The 15250-nt window shown below is 49.1% G+C and overlaps 1 protein-coding gene across 1 annotated transcript in view; it reads left to right on the forward strand.

The window, feature by feature from the left end:
• Positions 1–1120: 1120 nt before the first annotated feature.
• The window catches only part of SPECC1 (sperm antigen with calponin homology and coiled-coil domains 1), a 159733-nt gene continuing 145603 nt past the window's right edge, over positions 1121–15250 (forward strand). Inside the window, exons 1-3 of the mRNA XM_087924461.1 lie at positions 1121–1385; positions 10318–10491; positions 14470–14605. Coding sequence (XP_087780587.1) covers positions 10342–10491; positions 14470–14605 — 286 coding nt within the window. The 5' untranslated portion in view covers positions 1121–1385; positions 10318–10341. The remainder of the gene's footprint in view (positions 1386–10317; positions 10492–14469; positions 14606–15250) is intronic.

The raw sequence follows: 15250 nt of genomic DNA on the forward strand, positions 1-15250 counted from the left end.
AAGCAGGAATTCCCTGACAGTGAGAACAATTAACCAGTGGAACCGCTTGCCACCAGAACTTGTGGGGGCTCCATCACTGGAGGTTTTTAAGAAGAGACTGGACAGCCACTTGTCTGAAATAGTATTAGGTCTTGTGCTTGAGCAGGGGGTTGGACTAGATGACCTCCAAGGTCCCTTCCAACTCTTTAGCCTGCCTTCCCTCCCTCCTTCCTTCCTTCCTTCCTTCCTTCCTTCCTTCCTTCATCCCTGGAGATTTGCAAGAAGAGATTGGACAACCACTTGTCTGAAATAGTATTAGGTCTCGTGCTTGAGCAGGGGGTTGGACTAGATGACCTCCAAGGTCCCTTCCAACACTTTAGCCTGCCTGCCTGCCTGCCTGCCTTCCCTCCCTTCCTTCCGTCCTTCCTTCATCAACTGGAGATTTGCAAGAAGAGATTGGACAACCACTTGTCTGAAATAGTATTAGGTCTTGTGCTTGAGCAGGGGTTGGACTAAGTGACCTCCAAGGTCCCTTCCAACTCTTTAGCCTGCCTTCCTGCCTGCCTTCCCTCCTTCCTTCCTTCCTTCCTTCCTTCCTTCCTTCCTTCCTTCCTTCCTTCATCCCTGGAGATTTGCAAGAAGAGACTGGACAGCCACTTGTCTGAAATAGTATTAGGTCTTGTGCTTGAGCAGGGGGTTGGACTAAATGACCTCCAAGGTCCCTTCCAACTCTTTAGCCTGCCTTCCTGCCTGCCTTCCCTCCCTCCCTCCCTCCCTTCCTTATCACTGCAGAGGGGGCTGGACTAGAAGACCTTCCAGGCCCCCTTCCAGCTCTATTCGGAGGGATGGATTCCCTAACCGATCCCTTTGCCTTCCCAGATGCGATCCAGCAATCCACAAACGGATCCGGTCCTGGTCCTGGTCCCTGTCCTCCTCCTCCTCCTCCTTGCCCCTCCCTCCTGGCCAGTACAACCTTTCTGTATAATAAAACGTATTTTTTTGGGGGGGATTCCTTTTCCACCCCCCCCCCAAATTTTTCCTGCTCCTGGTGATCCCCCTGATTGGCGAGCACCCTTCCAATGGCCAACTGGCAGCAACCCCTCGGTGTGCACCGGATGCCGGGAGTGGAGGGGGGGGAGAGAAAGAGGGAGGGAAGAGAAAAGAGAGAAAGAGGGAGAGAGAGAGAGAGAGAGAGAGAGAGAGAAACCTCCGGCTTCCGCATGTCAATCTCTTCGCCCTCCGTCCCAAGAAGGAGAAGCCGCCGCGGCCGTTGCTTTCTTTCCCGCCGAGGCTCGGCGATGGGGTTTCCCCGCCGGGGGGCTTCCTGAGCCCGGCCTGGGCCGGCCGATGCTGGAGGAGGCGCGCCCGTGGATGCCACCCAGCGCACAAGGGGCTCCGGCGAGCAAGTGGGTGCCGCGGACGGCGGGCGGGCGGGCGGGTTTCCCCGTCATCTGCCGGCGGCTCTTCGGACGGGGACGGCGGGGGGGGGGATAGAAAGGCGTTTTGAGCGAGGAAGTGGGGGCGGGGGCCGAGGAGGAGGAGGAGGAGTGGGGGGGGGTCGTGGGAAATAAGAGTGAGGGGTGGTGAGCGTGGTGGGGGCCAAAAGCTGCGCCTGGACGGCTCCTTTCTTTGCCTTTCTCACCTCCCTCCTTCCCTTCCTCCCTTCTCCTCCCTTTTCTTTCTCCCTTCCCCTCTTTCCTCTTTTTCTCCTTTCTTCCTTCTTCCTCTCTTCCCTCCCACCCTTATCCCTCCTTCCTTCCTTCCTTCCCCTTTTCCCTTTATCTCCTTCCTTTCTTCCCTCCCTCATCCTTCCTTCCTCTCTTTCCTTTCTTTCTACCTCCCTTCCTTCTTTTCCGTTTCTCTCCTTCCTTCCTCTCTTCCCTCCCTCCCTTTTTCCTTCCCCTCTTTTCCCTTTAGCTCCTTCCTTCCCCCATTTTCCTTCCTTCCTTCCTTCCTTCCTTCCTTCCTTCCTTCCTTCTCCTTCCTTCCTCTCTCTCTCCCTCTTCTACCTACCTTCCTTCTCCTCTTTTCCCTTTCCTTTCTTCCTCTTCACTCCCTTCTTCCTTCTTCCTCCCTTCCTCTCTTCCCTCCTTCCCTTATCCCTCCTTCCTTCCCCTTTTCCCTTTATCTCCTTCCTTCCCTCCCTCATCCTTCCTTCCTTCCTTCCTCTCTTTCCTTTCTTTCTACCTCCCTTCCTTTTCCATTTCTCGCCTTTCTTCCACTCTTCCCTCCCTCCCTTTTTCCTTCCCCTCTTTTCCCTTTATCTCCTTCCTTCCCTCCATTTTCCTTTCTTCCCTCCCTCCCTCATCCTTCCTTCCTCTCTTTCCTTTCTTTCTACCTCCCTTCCTCCTTTTCCGTTTCTCTCCTTTCTTCCTCTCTTCCCTCTCACTTTTTCCTTCCCCTCTTTTCCCTTTATCTCCTTCCTTCCCTCCATTTTCCTTCCTTCCTTCCTCTCTCTCTCCTTTTTCTACCTACCTTCCTTCCCCTCTTTTCCCTTTCCTTTCTTCCTCTTCACTCCCTTCTTCCTTCTTCCTCCCCTCCTCTCTTCCCTCCCTCCCTTATCCCTCCTTCCTCCACCTCTTTTCCCTTTATCTCCTTCCTTCCCTCCATTTTCCTTCCTTCTTTCCTCTCTCTCTCCTTTTTCTACCTACCTTCCTTCCCCTCTTTTCCCTTTCCTTTCTTCCTCTTCACTCCCTTCTTCCTTCTTCCTCCCCTCCTCTCTTCCCTCCCTCCCTTATCCCTCCTTCCTTCACCTCTTTTCCCTTTATCTCCTTCCTTCCCTCCATTTTCCTTCCTTCCTTCCTTCCTTCCTCTCTCTCTCCCTTTTCTAACCTACCTTCCTTCCCCTCTTTTCCCCTCATCCCCTTCCTTCCCTTTATTTTCCTTCCTCCCTCCCTCGTTTTCCCCTCTTCCCTCCCTTCGTCCTTGGGGTGTCCTTTGCAGGAGCGGGACAGGTGTTGTCGGCGCTTTAACCAAACCTCTGGATTTACCTGTGTGTGTGTGTGTGTGTGTGTGTGTGTGTGTGTTTGCCTGCATCTCCATCTGTGCAACGGGGGCGAATCCGGAGTTAGCCCGATTAAAAGGTGCCCCTCAGTTGCTGTGGATTCCCCCTCCCCCCACAAAAAAAAACCCCCTCCCACTCCCCCACCTTTGCATGTTTCCATAGCAACAGAGAAGGTCTGAACATCTGTCTGTCCTCCCTCCCATCTCTGCTTTAAGGGATCCCACGGAGGAGAATTGGGATCCTACCTGGGGAGGGAACGCAGAACAATAATAACAGAGTGGGAAGGGCACCCTGGAGGTCATCTAGTCCAACCCCCTCCCCTGCTCGACCAGCGCGGTCCGTTCCAAATATCCAGCCTCTACACCCTAGGATCGAACTCACAGCCTCCTGACTGTGGGGGCGAGGGCTCCGCCTCTAGGCCACCGCGCGCGGGATAAACTGCCCCTGACTACAGAGGCTCCATTTTCTCTTTAACCAGTCTGTGTGGGCGGGGGGGGGGCGAGATTCCCCATTCCAATCCTCAACTCACGACCACCGTCGCCCAACGAGGCCTCTGTTCAGGGAGCGGTTTCCCCCGCACCCCACACCCCCGTTTTATTCACTTCCTTGCCACCGTCGTTAAGTGAATTGCCGTGGTTGGTAAGCGAGCCGCCCGGTCGTTCGGTTTGGAATCGGGCTTCCCCGTTGACTTTGCTCCGTCAAGGAGGTCAGCCAAAGGTTGTGACCTTGGGACTTAGGCGGATGGTCGTAAGTATGAGTCAGGCCACCTTCCCCCTCCCCAAAGCGTCTGCATCTGGATCACGTGGCCATAGGGAATGCGGCCACGGTCATAAGTGTGAAAAACGGTCCCGAGTCGCTTCTTCTTCCCCCCCCCCCCCAGTGCCATTGTCACTTTGACCCGTCGCTAAACGAGCGGTCGTACGTCCGAGGACTACTACTTGTAACCGGGGGATCTGTTCCTATTTAAGGCCAGGAAGACTGGCCTCTGGCCAGGAACAGGGAACATTGGACTCAAGCAGCCAATGGCAGCCTTCTCCAACCGTTTTGCCCGGCAGGGAACGATGGGACTTGTAGTCTTGGCACCCTGGGCAGCATGCAAGCCAGCAGGCCCTGGATCCACTCGACCCTTCTGTAACCCCGCTCACTCCTCCTCCCCTGGGCAGTTCTGGGGTGCTGGTCCACCTGGCACAGAGATAGTGGGGGGCAGCCTCTTCTGTAGCCCATCCTCCACTGCCGCAGGACAACCCCCTACCCCTCATCCTCTGCAGCCCAGATGGGGAGGGGGCTGCCTGCAAAACACTTCTCCAGCGCTTCCAGCTGGGTTAAAGGCCGGAAGACCCCAGCCTCTGGTTCCGGGACCCCCAGAGACAACTGACACCCGATCTCTAGGTGATCTCCACGGATGCTTTTAAAAAAAGAGGATCTGCCAAGGATTTGGGAGGTTTTTATTTTTATTTTTAACCTTCCACCTTGGCCCTGATTTTTATACCTTTCCGATCTCCTTCACCTCCATATGAATGTTTGCAGGCAGGATGGCTGTTAGTTTCTGCTCATCCCGGTTGCTGGCCCTGCCTTGTAATTTGGGGGTTGATGGTGTGGATTTTGGCTTTTATAACGTTGGTGGGCTTGGCTACGGTTTATCTTCCCGTTTTATTTTTATTTTTTTTATTATTTTATTTTATGACTTTATTGTATTATGGCTTTATTTTATTATTATTTTATTTTATTATTGCTATTAATAATAATATTATAATAATAGTAATAATAATGTTACTATTATTGCTATTACTATTTGATGATTACTATTTTATTTTTTTATTTTATTCGATTTTTTATTTTATTTTATTCTACTCCATCTTATTTATTTTTTATTTTGTTTATTTTATTACTATTTTATTTTTTTATTTTATTCGATTTTTTATTTTATTTTATTCTACTCCATTTTATTTATTTTTGTTTCGTTTGTTTTATTTATTCATTTTTCCATTTTTTTCCTATTGTACTTTATTCATTTATTCAATTCTTTCTGTTAGTTTTTATTGTTTTTTTTTTTTAAATATGGTTTTACATTCTTGTAAGCCACCTCGAGTCGCCCATGGGCAATATCAATTCAATAAATAAATAAATATTATTTGGGCAGGGGTTGGACTAGATGACCTACAAGGCCCCTTCCAACTCGGACGATCTGTTAGCTGTTGTTATTATTATTATTATTATTATTATTATTATTATTATTATTATTATTATTATTATTTTGCTGAGCTGAAGTGCCTAGTCTGCATCTCTGAGCAAAGGATATTCTCCCAGGCTGCATGAATGTCAATTTAAAAAATAATAATAATCTTTTAAATCTTCATCTGTGTCTCGCTCTGCTTCTTTATCTATTTTTAAAGCATTTCAGTGCTTCCGTCTTAGCTAAAGGCTTTAGCACAAAGCCATTTTAAAAAAAGAGGCGGAGAGGGAGGGAATGGAAGATAGCCTTTTGTCCTCTGGTTTCCAATGAAAAAAGGACCCAGGAAAGGGAAAAACGATGAAGGTGCCAGAGGAAAACAAGGAGCTTTGGTACTTAAAATCCCCCCCCTGCCCGCAAATTTTATTTTATTTTTTCGTAATAAGCAACAGAAATTTTTAGAATTTAGAGTTAGAAGGGGCCTCGGAGGTCTTCCAGTCCAACCCCTGTTTAGACAGGGAACCCTGCACCGTTTCAGGCGAGCTCTTCTTCAAATCATCCAGGATTGGAGCATCCATAACTTCTGGGGTGGAAATAGCTTGTTTGTGGGCTCTGGAGGAGAGTTTGAACGAACAGCGGATTGGACCGTTCTGACGGTCCTCTCACTTCCTTTCCCATGCCACTTTGGTTAAAGCTGCTGGCTTCTGCTCCGCCCGCTTTCACATGTCCTCCACGTGGCTTGCTCCACCCGTTTCTTTCTTTCTTTCTTTCTTTCTTTCTTTCTTTTTTGTTCTTCTTTCCTGTCGGGTTAATCTGAGCTTCCTGTCTTTGCTCCTCCCTGCATGGTTTAGTGGCTTAATTCACACAGCTCAGAGGAAGGAGTCTAGATTCAGAAGCTTTCATGGCTAAGGCGGGACTAGAACTCCTGGGCGATTGGCCCAAAGTCACCCAACCAGCTTTCGTGCCTAAGGCGGGACTAGAACTCCCAGTCTCCTAGTGATTAGCCCAGAATCACCCAACCAGCTTTCATGCCTAAGGCGGGAACTCCCACCAAAGTCGTCTGGTGATTGGCTGAAAGTCACCCAGCCGGCTTTCGTGCCAAAGGTGGGACTAGAACTCACTATCTCCTGGTGATTGGCCCAAAGTCACCCAGCTTTGATGCCTAAGACAGGACTAGAACTCCCAGTCTCCTAGTGATTGGCCCAAAGTCACCCAGCTTTGATGCCTAAGGCAGGACTAGAACTCCCAGTCTCCTGGTAATTGGCCCAGAGTCATCCAGCTTTGATGCGTAAGGCGGGACGAGAACTCCCAGTCTCCTGGTGATTGGCCCAGAGTCACCCAGCCGGCTTTCATGCCAAAGGTGGGACTATAACTCTCAGTCTCCTGGTGATTGGCCCAGAGTCACCCAGCTTTGATGCCTAAGGCGGGACTAGAACTCCCAGTCTCCTGGTGATTGGCCCAGAGTCATCCAGCTTTGATGCCTAAGGCTGGACTAGAACTCCCAGTCTCCTGGTGATTGGCCCCAAATTACCCAGCTGGCTTTCATGCTTAAGAGCAGACTAGAACTTCCACCTCCCTCTTTCTAGCCTGGTGCTTTAAGTCCTAGATCAAAAGAACTCTCAAATTGATATTAAAGACAGATTTGTGCTGTGCGGATTAGTGAGCCATTAGGGGTACCGTCCCCAGGTCACGTGATCACTATTTGCAGCCTTCCCATCCATCTTCAAGCACGTTGGCTGGGGGATTCTGGGAGTTGGAGTCCACCCCCTCTTAAATTGACTAAGGTTGAGAAATGCTGCTTTAGCGTCTTCTTCTGGGCTGGATCTCCTTTAACTGGTGATGCGTCTGCTACCCGAGTCTGGAAGCCAGCTGTCCACCCACATGTGCTGCAAGGAATTCTAGAAAGGGCTGCCTTGTGAGTGTTTGTGTGTGTGTATGTGTGTGTGTGAGAGAGAGAGAGAGAGAGACAGGAGAGAGAGAAAAAGAGAGAGAAAGAGAGAAGGAGAGAGAGGGAGAAGGAGAGAGGGAGAAAGGGAGAAAGAGAGGAGAGGAGAGGGGGAGGGAGAGAAGGAGAGGGCGAGAGCGAGAGAAAAAGGGAGAGGGAGAGAAAGGGAGAAAGAGAAAGAGAGAGATAGAGAGGGAGGGAGGGAGAGAGAGAAAGAGGGAGAGGGAGAGAAGGAGAGAGCAAGAGAGAGAGAAAGAGAGAGAGCAAGGGAGAGAGAGAGAGAAGAAGAAAGAGAGAGGGAGAGGAGGAGAGAGAGAGAAGGAGAGGGGGAGAAGGAGAAGGGGAGAGATAGAGAAAGAGAGAGAAAGAAAGAGGGAGAAAGAGAAAGAGAGAGATAGAGATAGAGAGGGAGGGAGGGAGAGAAAGAGGGAGAGGGAGAGAAGAAGAAAGAGAGAGGGAGAGGAGGAGAGAGAGAAGAAGAGAGGGGGAGAAGAAGAGGGTGAGAGAGAGAGAAAGAGAGAGAGAGAGAGAAGAAGAAAAAGAGGGAGAGGAGGAGAGAGAGAGAGAAGAAGAGGGCGAGAGAAAGAGAAAGAGAGAGAAAGAGAGAGGGAGGGAGGGAGAGAAAGAGGGAGAAGGAGAAAGAGAGAGAGATAGAGGGAGGGAGAGAGAGAAAGAGGGAGAGGAAGAGAAGAAGAGGGCGAGAGAGAGAGAGAAGAGAGGGGGAGAAGAAGAGGGCGAGAGAGAAAGAGAGAGAAGGAGAAAGAGAGATAGGGGAGGAGAGAGAGAAAGAGTGAGAGCGAGAGAAGAAGAGGGAGAGAGAAAGAGAGAGAAAGGGAGAGAGGGGGGAGGGAGAGAGAGAAAGAGAGAGAAGGAGAAAGAGAGAGAGATAGAGGGAGGGAGAGAGAGAAAGAGGAGAGCGAGAGAAGGAGAGGGCAAGAGAGAGAGAGAAGAAGAGAGCGGGAGAAGGAGAGAATACGCCTCGTAGTTCAACGCTGCTTACCCAGCTGACTTCCCAAGACATTTTTTGGCATCTGGCACTAAAGCCACATCAGGAAGTTTGGAGCTGAACAGCAAGCAGAATTTAGGGGGTGGGGCGGGGGGGAGGAGACAGGCAGGCTTAACTCCTTCCTGACCTGCGGGGGGAAAGGGGGCTGCTTTGGACGGGGCATCGGGCGCGCTCAGAAATGGTTGCAGTTGTTTTGAGTGCGGTTTGGAGGATAGGAAGTGTGCAAGACGAGCTTGGTGCAACAAGGCCGTCTTTGCGCTGAGCAATACTTAAAGGTCTGTTTAAACTTTTTTTTGTGGGGTGGGGAGAGGGGATACAGGCAGTCCTTGACTTACAATGGTTCATTTAGGGACCGTTCCACATGACGACAGTGCTGCAAGAGGTGACAGGAATGTTCTTCGTGCTTGCAGCATCCCCGAGGTTGCGCGATCGAAATTCAGCTGCTTGGCAAGTGGCTCCTGTTGTAGAAATGGAGCAGAGAGGGAATTTATAAACAAAACTCGGTGGTCCTTTGCCGCTTGGCTTGAGATAGATGGATGTAGACCCTGAGTAAAGTAAAGTGAAAAATGAATAAAAATGCTCACAGCTTCTCCAGAAGTTTTGTGTTCTCTCCAACACTGGAAGTTTTTAAGAAGAGGCTGGACAGCCCCTTGTAGGAAACGGTGTAGGTAGAGTTTCCTGCATGGGGAGTGGGGGTGGGCTAGAAGACCTCCAGGTCCCTTCCAACTCTGATATTCTATGATTCAGGAAGAAAGGGTGGGAGGAAGGGAGAAAGATTTGGGGAAAGGAAGGGAGGGAGGGAGGGAGGAAGATGAGAAAGGGAGGAAGGAACGAGGAGGGAAGAAGAAAGAATAGGGGAAGGAAGGAAGGAGGGAAGGAAGGAAGGAAGGAAGATGAGAAATGGTCAAAGAGAAGGAAGGAAGGAAAGGAAGGAGGAAAGTTGGGGGAGGAGGAGGGAGGGAGGAAGAAGGAAGGAAGGAAGGGGAGGGATGTAGGAGGAGGAGGAAGGGAGAAAGAATAGAGGAAGGAAGGAAAGGGTGGGAGGGAGGAAGAAAGTAAGGAAGAAAGATGAGAAATGGTCAGAGAGAAGGAAGGAAGGAGGGAGGAAAGTTGGGAGGAGGAGGGAGGAAGGAAAGGAAGGAAGGGAGGGAGGAAGGAAGGAAGGAAGGAAGGAAGGAAGGAAGGAAGGAAGGAAGGAAGGAAGGAAGGAAGGAAGATGAGAAATGGTCGAAGAGGAGAAGGAAGGAAAGGAGGGAGGAAAGTTGGGGGAGGAGGAGGGAGGGAGGAAGAAGGAAGGAAGGAAGGGGAGGGGATGTAGGAGGAGGAGGAAGGGAGAAAGAATAGAGGAAGGAAGGAAAGGGTGGGAGGGAGGAAGAAAGTAAGGAAGAAAGATGAGAAATGGTCAGAGAGAAGGAAGGAAGGAGGGAGGAAAGTTGGGAGGAGGAGGGAGGAAGGAAAGGAAGGAAGGGAGGGAGGAAGGAAGGAAGGAAGGAAGGAAGGAAGGAAGGAAGGAAGGAAGGAAGGAAGGAAGGAAGGAAGATGAGAAATGGTCGAAGAGGAGAAGGAAGGAAAGGAGGAGGAAAGTTGGGGGGAGGAGGAGGGAGGGAGGAAGAAGGAAGGAAGGAAGGGGAGGGATGTAGGAGGAGGAGGAAGGGAGAAAGAATAGAGGAAGGAAGGAAAGGGTGGGAGGGGAGGAAGAAAGTAAGGAAGAAAGATGAGAAATGGTCAGAGAGAAAGAAGGAAGGAGGGAGGAAAGTTGGGAGGAGGAGGGGGAGGAAGAAGGAAGGAAGGGGAGGATGGAGAAGGAGGAAGGGAAAAATAGAGGAAGGAAGGAAGGAAGGAAGGAAGGAAGGAAGGAAGGAAGGAAGGAAGGATAAATAGAGACGGAGATGGGAATGGGAATGAGAGGGAGGGAGGGAGGGAGGAGGAAGAACAGGGAAGAAGATGGGAATAGGAGGAAGGAAGGAAGGAAGGAAGGAGGAATAAATAGAGAAGGAGATGGGAATGGAAATGAGGGGGAGGGAGGAAGAGAAGGAAGGAAGGAAGGAAGGAAGGAAGGAAGGAAGGAAGGAAGGAGGGAGGGAAGGAGAGGAAGGAAGGAGGAGGGATGGGAGTCGAAGTCCACCCATCTTCAGACCACCCAGGTTGGGAAATCCTCCCCTCGCCCATTCAGCCCCCCTTCTCCTCTCACCCCAGTCTCTTCTCTTTCGCAGGGCGAGGCTTCCTCCCGCCGCACGATGAAGGGTGCGGCCAGGCCGTGGGGAGTGGTGGCCAAACCGGGGAGCCACGCCACCGACCGAGGAGGGAAACCCCCACCTGCACCCACGTCGGGGATGAGGCCCTCCAAGTCTTCCACCTCGCTGGCGTTCGACTCGCGGCTCAGCAAGGTTCGGGCTCAGGAGGGGACAGGGGTGCGTGCTGTGGTATGCAAGAATTGTGCCCTCCCCATGGGTATGGGTGGTGGTCCTCGACTTACGGCCGCAACTGAGGCCCAAATTTTCCACCGCTAAGTGAGACCGTTGTTAAAGTGAGTTTTGTCCCCTCCTTTTACCCCCTTTCTTGCCTCGCTTGTTCAATGAATCTTCCTGCAGTCGTTAAGTGAGTCGCATGGCCCTTAAAGTAACTTCCCCCCCCCATTGACTTTGCTTGTCGCCAAGGAGCATGACGTGACTGCTGGGAGAGTGACCACCATCATAAATACGAGTCAGTGGCCAAATATCTTGAGTTTGGATCACAAGGATGCCTGCGGAGGTTGTAAATGTGAAAAAAGTCATTTTTTCCCCAGGGCCGTTGTAAGTTCAGTCATTAAATGAACTGTTGTAAGTCGAGGACTACTTTCATAAATCCAATCTGGGGAATTACAGCAATTCCCCAAAAACGGTGCCCTGTCAGGACTAAAACATACAATGGACGGTTGCAGGAACTGGGCCTGGCTAGTCCAGGGAAGAGAAGGACCAGGGGAGACATCATAATATCTTCCAATATTTGAGGGGCTGCCCCAGAGAGGAGGAGGGGTCAAGCTATTTTCCAAAGCAAAAGAAAGAAAGAAAGAAAGAAAGAAAGAAAGAAAGAAAGAAAGAAAGAAAGAAAGAAAGAAAGAAAGAAAGAAAGGAAAGAAAGAAAGAAAGAAAGAAAGAAAGAAAGAAAGAAAGAAAGAAAGAAGAAAAAAGAAAGAAGGAAAGGAAGATGAGAGAGAAAGGAAAGGAAGAAAGATGAAGATGAAAGGAAAGAAAGAAAGAAGAAAAGAAAGAAGTAAGGAAAGAAGAAAAAAGAAAGGAAAGAAAGGAAGAGAGAGAAAGAAAGGAAAGGAAGAAAGATGAAAGGGAAGGAAGAAAGAAAGTAACTAAGAAAGAAAGAAAGTAGAAAGGAAGGAAGAAAAAAAAAGAAAGAAGGAAAGGAAGATGAGAAAAACAAAGGAAAGGAAGGAAGAGGAAAGGAAAGGAAGGAAGGAAGAAACTAAGAAAGAAAAAGGAGAAAGGAAGGAAGGAAAAGAAAGAAGGAAAGGAAGATGAGAGAAAGAAAGAAAAGGAAGAAAGATGAAAGGAAAGGAAGAAAGGAAGAAAGAAAGAAAGAAAGAAAGGAAGGAAGAAAAAAGAAAGAAGGAAAGGAAAGGAAGAAAGATGAAAGGGATGGAAGAAAGAAAGTAACTAAGAAAGAAAGAAAGTAACAAAGAAAGAAAGAAAGGAGAAAGGAAGGAAAAATAAGAAAGAAGGAAGGGAAGATGAGAGAAACAAAGGAAAGGAAGGAAGAGGAAAGGAAAGGAAGGAAGGAAGAAACTAAGAAAGAAAGAAAGGAGAAAGGAAGGAAGGAAAAAGAAAGAAGGAAAGGAAGATGAGAGAAAGAAAGGAAAGGAAGAAAGATGAAAGGAAAGGAAGAAAGGAGAAAGAAAGAAAGAAAAAAGAAAGAAAGGAGAAAGGAAGGAAGGAAAGAAAGAAGAAAAAGAAAGAAGGAAAGGAAAGGAAAGAAGAGAGAAAGAAAGGAAAAGAAGAAAGATGAAAGGAAAGGAAGGAAGGAAGGAAGAAAGAAAGTAAAAGATGAGAGAGAAAGAGAGAGAGGAAAGAAAGAAAGAAAATATCTGAGGAAACCACGGATGGACAGAAGACATGCTCAGTTTAAGGAAAAGGAGGATGGGGTGACATGATAGCATCTTCCAATATCTCAGGGCTTGCGACAAAGAAGAGATGTCAAAAAGATGTTGAGACTCTAGAAAAAGTGCAGAGAAGAGCAACCAGGATGATTGGGGGACTGGAGGCTCAATCATACGATGGACGGTTGCAGGAACTGGGCCTGGCTGGTCTAGGGAAGAGAAGGACCAGGGGAGGCAGGAGAGCATCTTCCAGTATTTGAGGGGCTGCCACAGAGAGGAGGAAGGGGGTCAAGCTATTCTCCAAGGCACCAAAGGCCAGACAAGGAATAATAATGGAAGGAAACTGATCAAGGAGAGATTCAACCTGGAAACAAGGAGGAATTTTCTGACTGTGAGAACAATCCACCAGTTATGGAACAGCTTGCCACCAGAAATTGTGGCTACTTCATCACTGGATACATTCGAGAAGAGAGTGGACTGCCATATGTCAGAAATGATGTTGGGTCTCCTGCTTGAGTGAGGGGTTGGATTAGATGACCCACAAGGTCCCTTCAAACTCTGTTAACCTGTCATCTCAAAGAGGTGAAGGAGTCAGGAAATTCATTCCTGGGCCTCTTCCTTGAGGCCATTCCTGAAAAAATAGAAGAATATGGGGAAGTCCCATTCTTCCTGGGCTGATTGTTATTGTTGCTGTTGTTGTTGTTGTTGTTGTTATTATTATTATTATTATTATTATTATTATTATTATTATTATTCGTAATCTATCTCCTAAGCCCACTGAAGATAGGCACAAGAAATGCAATACTGTTCAGAGCTACTATGGTGTGATAGCTCCAGCTTCCTTGCATGGATGTTTTGATGCCTGCCTGAAACCACCGTGGGCAGATGGCAAATCGGGGATTTTTCTACAGTGCATCAAAGACTTTAATGCAGAAGAGTTTCTATATCTGGGGCACCCAGCGATGTTTGTAAGGAGATAGAAAACGGTGTGTTTTTGCAATGGATTGGCCAGAGATTGGAAAAGAGACCAGAGTCAGAAGCAGGCTTCTAGTGGAGATACTTTTGCAGAGCGTGGAAGATACCCAGGGCGCAGAGGTGGGGAGGCGGCGCTCGAGATTTTGAGCCCACCCATGAGCACTCCTGGGCCCAGGGGGTCTGCCTGTTTCTTGGGTGGGTTGTAGCCCAGAGCTGAGCAGCTTATAGATTACACTATTATTTTTTTCTTCTTCTTCTTCTTCTTCTTCTTCTTCTTCTTCTTCTTCTTCTTCTTCTTCTTCTTCTTCTTCTTCTTCTTCTTCTTCTTCTTCTTCTTCTTCTTCTTCTCCTCCTCCTCCTCCTCCTCCTCCTCCTTCTTCTTCTTCTTTTCCTCCCCTTCCTTCCCCTTTTTCTTCTTCTCCATTTTTGTTCCTTCTCTTCTTCTCCCTTTTCTTTTCTTCCCTCCCTCCACCTCCTCTTTCTTTCTTATCTTCCTCTTCTCCATTTTCCTTCTCTTCCTCTATCTCAATCTTTTCCTTCCTTCCTTTCCTCCTCTTCCTTTTTTATTCTCCTTCTCCTCCTCTTCTTCTTCTCCATTTTTCTTCCTTCTCTACCTCTTTGCTTCAATCTTCTCCTCCCTTCCTCCCTTCTTTCCTTTCTTCCTCCTCCCTTCTTCTTCTTCTTCTTCTTCTTCTTCTTCTTCTTCTTCTTCTTCTTCTTCTTCTTCTTCTTCTTCTTCTTCTTCTTCTTCTCCTCCTCCTCCTCCTCCTCCTCCTCCTCCTCCTCCTCCTTCTCCTTCTTTTCCTTCTTCTCCTCCTTCTTCTCCTTCTCCTTTCTCCTCCTCCTCCTCCTTTTCCTCTTCCTTCCTTCTTTTTCTTTTCCATTTTTCTTCCTTCTCTTCCTCTTCTCCCTTTTATTTCCTTCTCTCCCTCCATCTCATTTTTTTTCTTATCTTCCTCTTCATTTTTCCTCCTCCTCATCCATCTTTTCCTTCCTTCCTTCCTTCCTTCCTTCCTTCCTTCCTTCCTTCCTTCCTTCCTTCCTTCCTTCCTCTCCCACCCAAGAGTTTGAAAATCTTGCCCTGAAAGTAAAGGGCAAGCGGAGAGAAGCGATTCCATCTCCCGTGAGAAGCTGTTGGCCAGCACGCTTGTCCCAACGGAGTGTGTGTGTGTGTGTGTGTGTGTGCGTGTGTGTGAGTGTGACTGCCATCCTTGGACTGTGCAGCACATGAAGGGAAGGCCAGCATCCACCCACCTGGACCAGCCTCGTCCTGCAGGGGCTCTAACCTTCTCCTCTCCTGCAGCTGAAGAGAGCCAGCAGTGAAGACATGCTGTCCAAGCCCGGACTGGTCACCACCTCAGGGGGCTCCAGGCTGAAGAAGACCACCACCACGGGGGCCATCTCGGAGCTCGCTGAGAATCGCCTGAGGCCCAGCCCAGGTAAGGGAACTCGAGCGAAGGGGGAACCTGGGCTGGGCTGGGCCTAGCTCAGGACTGAGCGGTGGGGTCCTTGGTGTTCTCTGAGCTGGGGGATTTCCTTGCAGACGTTTCATGACCCAACTAGGTAACATCATCATGGAAGGAAGGAAGGAAGGAAGGAAGGAAGGAAGGAAGGAAGGAAGGAGAAGAGGAAGATAGTTGGGTCCTTGTTGCTCTCTGAGCTGGGTTGTTTCCTGGCAGATGTTTCATGACCCAACTAGATAACATCATCAGGGAAGGAAGGAAGGAAGGAAGGAAGGAGAAGAGGAAGATAGTTGAGTCCTTGGTGCTCTCTGAGCTGGGGGGTTTCCTGGCAGATGTTTCATGACCCAACTAGATAACCTCATCAGGGCTAGAAGTGGGATTTGTGGAGAAGAGGAAGAGGAGGAGGAGGAGGAAGAAGAAGAGGAGGAAGAGGAAACAACTGTGTGGTCCTGGGTGCCCTCTGAGCTTGGCTGTTTTCTTGCAGACATTTCATGACCCAACTAGGGAACATCATCAGTGCTAGAAGGGAGGGGGGTTTGCAGAGAGGAGGAGGAAGAGGAGGTCTGTGGGGTCCTTGGTGCTGTCTGAGCTGGGTGGTTTCCTTGCAGACGTTTCATGACC

Source organism: Pseudonaja textilis, chromosome 1 (assembly GCF_049901715.1).
Source record: "Pseudonaja textilis isolate UNSWEBS1 chromosome 1, rPseTex1.2, whole genome shotgun sequence".
Classification (NCBI taxonomy): domain Eukaryota; kingdom Metazoa; phylum Chordata; class Lepidosauria; order Squamata; family Elapidae; genus Pseudonaja; species Pseudonaja textilis.